This window comes from Eleutherodactylus coqui, chromosome 1, assembly GCF_035609145.1.
Source record: "Eleutherodactylus coqui strain aEleCoq1 chromosome 1, aEleCoq1.hap1, whole genome shotgun sequence".
NCBI classification, from domain to species: Eukaryota; Metazoa; Chordata; class Amphibia; order Anura; family Eleutherodactylidae; genus Eleutherodactylus; species Eleutherodactylus coqui.
The window spans coordinates 64,153,421-64,161,477 of NC_089837.1; the positions used below are offsets into that span (position 1 = coordinate 64,153,421).

The following is an 8,057-nucleotide window of genomic DNA, read 5'->3' on the forward strand; positions in this document are numbered from 1 at the left end:
TGTGTCCTTTTACTCTGCTGCGGTTTAAGGAGAAATTTACCAGGACCAGCATTTCCACCGCCAGTCTTGATATAGCCAAGGCCATGATGCAACCAATATATGAAGATGTACATGCCTGTTCATACGTTAGTCGCATCTCAGCTGCCCTGTGCTCCAACTAAATCTAGGCTAGGTTCTCTGCCAGTTCCACAAAGGACTTTGACTCAAATATTGCTGTTTGGATACGCAATCGTGCCGTATAATGCCCCAGTCACTTTATTAGGGTAACCGCACCTTCAAAGGACTTCAAAGGGACATGTCCAGTTATCAATGGGGTCCCAGACTCCACTACAAAACTTGAGTGAAGTGGCTATAGCGCTCCCCAGAGTACTTGGGTCCCTTCGGCTGTCGTTGCTTCTTTGCTCCTTTTGGAAGCTGAAGACTGACATAGACTTCCATAGACATCTATGCTTCCTTCAACTGCCAAGAGGCGCTGACAGGTGAAGGACTACAGCATTCGGGTGAGCACTTCTGCCTCTTAATTTCAGCGATCAGCAGGCTTTTCAGCTTCTGAACACCTGATCAGAACTTTTGATATGTTCCTTCTTTTTTTTAATAGCTGTTACTCTGTAAATTCTGAGATTATAAGTGTATCCATATAACGTGTTTCATTTTCTGTTTTTCTAAAGCTTTCAATGTTAATTTGGAGTCTTCGGATGTAAAGATCCATTCTACAGATGTGTCAACTCTGGTACCTACTATAGAGGGGTCTACAGCAGCTCAGGAGCCCGAGGTTGTGGACCAGGAAGAAACTAAAATGGAAGTTACTACAAAGTCTGCTGAAACCACTAAAGGTCATAATGACGTAATCGAGGACCTGTTTGCTGTTGATACAGTTGCCAAAGAAGTGGCTACGCAGGAAGCCACAACATCTCCGTCCCAGCAAACCTCTACAGATGACTTCATAGAAGAAATTGACACAAAGAAACACCATCACCACCACCACCATCATCATCATCATCCTCACCATCATACAACCACATCATCTCCTGAGTCTGATGGACGTGATGATGCAACAGATGTTCCTCCTGAAGTTGTTGGAGGACCTCATGACTTGCCTGTAAATACTACCGTTGATGTGCCAGATGAAGAGCCGGAACTACATCCCCAGAGCCTGACCACTACTGCTGAGCATTTGATAGAGCATGGTGTTCTCCATGAAGAAACCACCTCCAGCTCTACCAGTACCTATGCAGGTGATGAGAAAGTTGCCATAGAAGCAATAGATGCTGATCTGCTTCCAGGCTCAAACACTCTAACAACTTCAACTGTACCTGAGGAATCTCACACACAAGATCATCACCACCACCACCACCATCATCATCACCATCATCCTCACCCTCACCAGACCACCACAAGTTCACTGGATGGATCAGACATTCAACAAGAGACTACAGTTCCCTCTGACCTGATTGAACCTGAGGATAACCTTCAAGAAGAACCTACAGTTGCTGTTGCTGAGGATAAACCTCTTCATCATGGCCATCCTGACCATACACATCACCACGATACCACACCCAGTACACCTGGGTCTACAGAACCTGAAAAGCCTCATGAAGTCCACACACACGAACCAAAGGGCAGGAGAATCCATGTTCCAGATGTTGGAGGCACAACGGCTGGTCCACTAATAAATGGTGACGCAGAAAAAGATGACTTCACTAGCTCTACGGTTGTCTGCAACGTCTCTAGGAGTCCCTCTGATGACGATCTTTCAGACTCTGAGGAAGGATCATCAGGACCGACAGATGGGGTAAGCCCTCCTTTGTATAACTTTGTTTTTCTCATTAGGCCGTTCTAAACGAATATGGTTTAATCAATATGTAGAACATACCTGGTGCCCTCCATTCAGTGTTGCTGCCACGGTTCATCCAAGTCCTCTTCATGGATGTAAAATGAGTGCCAGATTTTGACTGCATAATGAACAGTTTTGGTAATGGCGACTTGGAGAACTGTCGAGCAGGAGACCACTAACTGGTGGCCAGAGGTTGTCTTTGTTTTAGGTGATAGAAAGTTACCACTTTTAAGGGCTTTTGCCAAGATATAACATTTTCCCACAAGATGGAGGATCACTTCCTGAGTGGTGGGGGTCCCGACAGTACATGCTTGAATGGCGCAGCGGTTGTGTGTGTGCATGCTTTTGCCCCTTTTTTCATGGATGTTCTTGAATTCGGCAATTTCCATAGCTCACCCTAAAATGGAGGGGCAGTGCACAAGCGCTTTTTGGTACCCTCCAAGATTGGTGGGTCCCATTAGTCGCACAACACAGATCAGAAGGTTGTCCCCTTTCCTGTTAAAGGATAACCTTTCTATTTTGGCATAACCCCTTTACATATCCAGTAATCAGTCTGAGAATGACTAGCATAGTCAGTACAGCACTTGGCTACTTCCATCAGTCATAGACTTCTGAATGAAGATGTAGTGCACATGCTTGACCATTGCCCTATGTAAATGGGAGCCACGGGGACCCCATTCTGGCAATCCAACCTGGCTAGTCCCAGCTTTCCTAGCCCCACAGAGCTAGCAGGTATAGCCTATCCACTGGATGGGTGATAGCTCATCACAATACCCCTTTAAAGATAATGGTGCTATATAGCCATGCAGTCCTATTGCTAAGCTCTTGGGCCTTGTTGACTGTAGATGAGTATATGTTTAGCAGGAAGACCTGTTGGCCAGAAAGTCGGCATCAGGTATTTGGCTGCGATGTAAGACATGGTGCTGTGCTGGAGCTCTCGCCCAGCAGATGTCATGATGTATAATGAAGTACAATTTATAGTTCATGGTGGAACTTTTTTTTTTTTGTCTTTTTTTAGGAACTATATTTTGAAGGGACTGTTCCAGTCGTCAAAGAGGGTAGAATGATCCCTGAAAACCCCTCACCTGATAACGGTTCTTCTAATGCCTCACAAGGAATCATGGAAAGGAAAGAACTTCTTGCAGGTAACATTGTTACTACGTGGTCTTCTGTATGGGTTGCCATAGTTGAAGTATCACAATGAAGACGCTAATCTCCAACGGGCATGGTCCTAAGCACATTACTTTGGGCATATCCAAAGCCTCAATTCATCTGACCCACATACACCTTCAATGGCTTTCAGCCCACCGAGTGTTCATGTTTGTGGAAGAAGTTGCAGTCAGAGCTTCGGCATTGACTTGTATCCAAGGGGAACATAAGATCGGGCATTGAAACCCTGAACTCTACCCTCATAAACATTTAACACCGGTCTGCCAAAAGAAGCGTGTGTGGGGGGCCTTTAGTCTGTAGACCCTGATGCAAGGGCTCTTATCAACATGACCAGATTTTTATTTTTTATCTGGTTGCTACGAAGGATGCAAATATTTGCGTTCTTAGAAGTGAGGCTGTGTTACCTCCTCCAGGATCTAATGGTGGGCTTTCCAGGCTGTGTTGCGATGGAGCTGTTTTATGTGGTCTTGTACTTGACCGTTTACAACCTCTTGTCTTCCAGGTATCATTGCAGGTGGTGTGGCCGGTTTGGTGTTTGCTGCCTTCTTGGTCGCATTTGTACTATATAGGATGAAAAAGAAAGACGAAGGAAGCTACTCTCTAGAGGAACCTAAACAGTCCAATGGTGGATATCAGAAACCACGGGAACAGAGGGAGTTCTACGCATAGTCCAGCAAGCCTTCAGATCCCAGTTGAGAGATCGGCCTCTACTTCCTCATTCTTGGCTCACAGCTTTTGCTCTGTGGCTTTTTTGTTTTGTTTGTTTCAAAGGACGACTACTGGACACTATTTATGGAGAAAGTCTTCACCGTGCCTTTCCACAGTACAGTGCCTCTCTAGAACGGCACGCACACGTTGGACTCCTTTTTGGTACATCGTCACAGAGCACACCTCGCTCTGACCCTTTTCAGGAAGAAAGTACCTTCAACACAAACCTCTTCCCAGAAATAACTGTTTTTTTTCTTCAATTGTATATAGTTATACATAGACTTTATTCCCCCCCCCCCCCCCCCCCCTTTTTTGTCCCCAAATCGATAAAAGGTACGGAACCCCAGTATATCTGGATGTCCACGATGGCACTTAATATACAAGTGTTAAGTCTGGAATCCTGAGAAAACCTTTACATTCCCAACACCAAACATACGGTACATCTAGATAGGAACCCAGAAGTTGGTTCTCCAAAAATGTACATCCAATTTCTCCCAGATGCTTTAGGTGTCTTTTCATTTGTTCGTTTCTGGTTTTTTTTTTGTTTTTTTTTTTTTCCTTTTCTTTTTTAATGCTTTAAACTGCCGCACGTATTTATTCACTTGTTTTTGAATGTTATGTTGATTCCCGGAATGTCAGTGGTTAAATGTGCACCTTTCTACAATGCATAGTTTATCTCCTTGCACTAGCTTGTTAAATGTTTTCTTTTAACAGTTATTCTGTTTGCTGTTGCAGAATTATTTTAAAATTTGTTTTTTTGTTTTAGCAATTCCAAAAAAACGTTTTTCTACTTCACAGTGCCAACCTTAATGAACATAACACTATGCCTTTTTGTTTTTACGTATCTGTATATTTTTGCTGTAAATGTTACTAGTGGATGAGTATAGTGAGTGCAGTTGTTGGACGTGCAACGTTGGTTCCTTATATTGTACAGTACGTCGTGCTTAGAAGAAAAAATGTCATTTCTCACTCGTACTTCCAAAGATTGAATTAAGCAGATTTCTTTTAAATGTGTCATTCCATAAAATGGACCTAAAAGTAAGGGGGGGGGGGGGAGATGAGCGCACTAGTTCTTTAGCGGAGGGCTGGCAATTATAGGTCTGACCATCTAAACTGTTTTTTATAATTTGAGCAAGTTGGAGTTAAACTTTTTTAAAATATTTTTAAACACTACAATCCCATTATAAACTTCATATATTGAACTGTTACAGGGAAGGTTTTTGCTCAAACGCCTCACTTCTGTTTTTGTAAGATTGATGTAATACCGCCGTAAGTCTGCTCATTGGGATGGTTGAATATAAACTATATGTATGTTCTACACCTTTTGTAGGATGCTATATATGATGGATAAAATGTCCCTTTTATATACCCCCTACGGGTTCAGTCCAGGTTTTTAAGTTTCCCTGTGCTGCTGTTTGCTGTACAGGACTCTCTCTGTAATGGTATTAAAGCCGCTTTTCTGCCAAAATCTGGTAAATAAAACTGCCTATGTTGAAGAGTTTAATCTTCAAGTCTTTATTGCCTTTCCTGCTGTCTACGTTTGAAACAGACCGGTTGCTATGGATGTACTACGGCCTTATATAGCATAGCCGAGGATCAAGTCCTTAGGACTAGAGCAATCGAAGACGGACAAAGGTGACTGCAAGGAAGAGGCCATTGCTTCTCTTACTGCCATAGTAATCAGATTTTTGTGGAGGTAATTCTATGGCTTCTCCTGTGTTCTAGTGACTGTATATGGACTCTGACCGTGACCCAGTATTTATATGCCAAGCAATATCTCTGTAGAGGTGTGCCACACATGTGGGTATTTTCCCATCTGCCCAAGACCTTCTTTTTTTTTATTCTTCTCGATACACTAGTGCTGTAATATATGTACTGGGGAATATTTTAGTTAGAAAACTTAGTGAATCTGTAAAAATATAGAACAAGAATTCCTTTTACCACACTTATTCTGGGAACTTGTGTGGCCAGCTTCTGCAGGCCCCATTAAAGTTGATGCCAGCACTCGAACTCCATATTCTTTGGGGTTTTATGGAAAGCTTTGCAGAATGGCATGTTTATCTGTAAATAGGTTCAATAAATTCTTAGTGTTTTTTTACTTTTTTTTTTTTTGTTTGGTTTGCATTCTCCCTGGCCCAGTTTTATAGAACCAGTTTTGGGCAAACTGCATCTTTAAAGGGGTGTTTCCTATCTACAACGTAGGTGATAAAAGCCAATTGGCAGGGGTTTTACTGCTGACCCCCAGCAATCCCAAGAACAGGCATCCCATGCCCCCCTCTTCTCTGCACCACCCTAATAGTGACATGGAATGCGAACGAATAGTGACCAAGTGAACACTACTGCTCCATTCATCTTCAATGGGACTATCTGAGATAGCCGAGCGCTTGTACTTGGCCATTTCCATCCGCCTCGTTAAAATGACTGGTGTGGCACTGTGCCCACTCGTCCGCTTCTGCATTTGGTTACCACATCACTTGCAATAGGGTGCAGTAAAGGGGACATGGGGAGCCTTGTTCTTGGGATTGTGGGGGTCTCTAGTGAGACCCACACCAATCCACTTCTGTCACCCATTCACAGGTTAGGCGATAAGTGTATGCCCAAGAATACCTTTTAAATGGTGGTCGGACGGTGTCGCAATGACTGCATCCTCTTGCCAAACCTTGCATCGGCTGTGAAGAGACAATGGTGGCATGTAGTCTTGCCAACACAACCATACAACATCTGAAGACTCCGGTGGATGGGATCCATGAAGTGACTTTGGATGCAAGTGTCCTGCATCTCTTAATACCCCTTTGCAAGGCTCAGGTGAGAATGCACTTGCTGGCACTGAGCAGGCTATACACAAGCTGATGCACAGACTACCAAACAGCCGTATCTCCTGACTCTACCATAAATGCGCACAGTTGGCTCTGGTGAGAATGCATGTGGTTATCTTAAGGCAAGATGGGAGTAAGCCTGCTAGCAGCAGTTTTATCTCCAGTAAGACCAAAAGATCGATGTTCTTAAAACCTGATCCTCCTTTCTCGATCATCCAATCATCTGATGATCCTACTGGGTTCGGCTGACTTATCGAATGTGTATGGCCAACTTTACGATTGGAAAGATGTAGTTAATTAAAAACCAATAATGAGGGCTCACAACTCAGGGATTAATGCACAAGAAATAAGCAATAAGTAAAGTTGTGTTTTTTGTTTATTTTGAAGACCTGCTGGCTGTTTCTTTGTTTTCAGATTAATAAACCTGCTGCGTTACGTTCTAAACGTGCCTTTACAACGGTTGTCACAACCCACCGCTTCTGAATCACCACCTTGTTCCTGGCGTTAGACCGCTACACTCTTGTATCGCAAAGTTTAAGGAACTTTTATTACTTTGTACCATGTGACTTTTTAAAATGTTTTCTGTAACATATTGTAAAGGTAAAAGGCAATAAAATTTTACTTTAAAATACCCTTTTGTGGATACTTTTATCAACGCCTGTGATGAACAGTCACTTCAGTGCTGACAACAGTCTGTGACCCTCTTAAACACATCTTATGTAATCCATTCAGACCATACAATGTCTAATGACCCTTAACCACAGGATAGAGAAAAGGTCTGGTCGCTGGTATCCCCAGTAATCCCAACCTCTACACATCCCAATATCTGACATTGGTGTATATGAGCACCGCTCCATTCACTTCTATAGCTACAGGGAGATTGCAGACAAAAGGGAATGGTAGGGGGGGGGGGGGGGGTTACATGGGTGATGCCTTGCACCTGAGAATCTCTGGTGCAACTCTCATTGCCCATAGCTTCCATCTCATGTGCCCCCAACTTCCATTACGTCTGGAAATAGATGGGCTTGGTTTGCTTGCCCTTAATCACTGAAGCGAGGGAGGTTGCTGCAGCGAGCTGTTGGAGGCTGGCATGATCAGGAGCGTGGGATGATGGAAGATTAATTGAATCCCTCTTGCACGTTTAAGGTGTATGGATTGAATACTAGAAGGATTTTGACCCCTTACTTTTGGCTGAAGTGAAACACCGCTGCAAAGTTGATGATTTTATTTATTTTCCTCATTTTATATAATGCAAAGGAGGAAAAAAATCAATCTTTGGTCCAATAATGCCTGAATTGTGCACAAAAAAATATGAAAAAAATTGGTAATTTCAACTTTTCCTCAATTCTTACCTTGGTCTCGAAATGTAGTTGGTAGAACCAATTTATACCACATAGAAAAAATAATCTGAGTCTAAAGATGGCAGATATTTACACATTACTTGATGGCTGATGCCGCCATTGCTACGAAGGTCTGTAACGTTTTGAGCCCATAACTTGTATCTGAGGACATCTGTACATGATGGGGCA

At 43.1% G+C, this 8,057-nt stretch overlaps 1 protein-coding gene across 1 annotated transcript in view; it reads left to right on the forward strand.

Annotated features, from left to right (window-relative positions):
• The window catches only part of SDC1 (syndecan 1), a 39,179-nt gene extending 32,020 nt beyond the window's left edge, over nt 1-7,159 (forward strand). Inside the window, exons 3-5 of the mRNA XM_066596883.1 lie at nt 669-1,792; nt 2,853-2,979; nt 3,507-7,159. Of these exons, the coding sequence (XP_066452980.1) occupies nt 669-1,792; nt 2,853-2,979; nt 3,507-3,673 (1,418 nt within the window). The 3' untranslated portion in view covers nt 3,674-7,159. The remainder of the gene's footprint in view (nt 1-668; nt 1,793-2,852; nt 2,980-3,506) is intronic.
• The last annotated feature ends 898 nt before the right edge of the window (nt 7,160-8,057 follow it).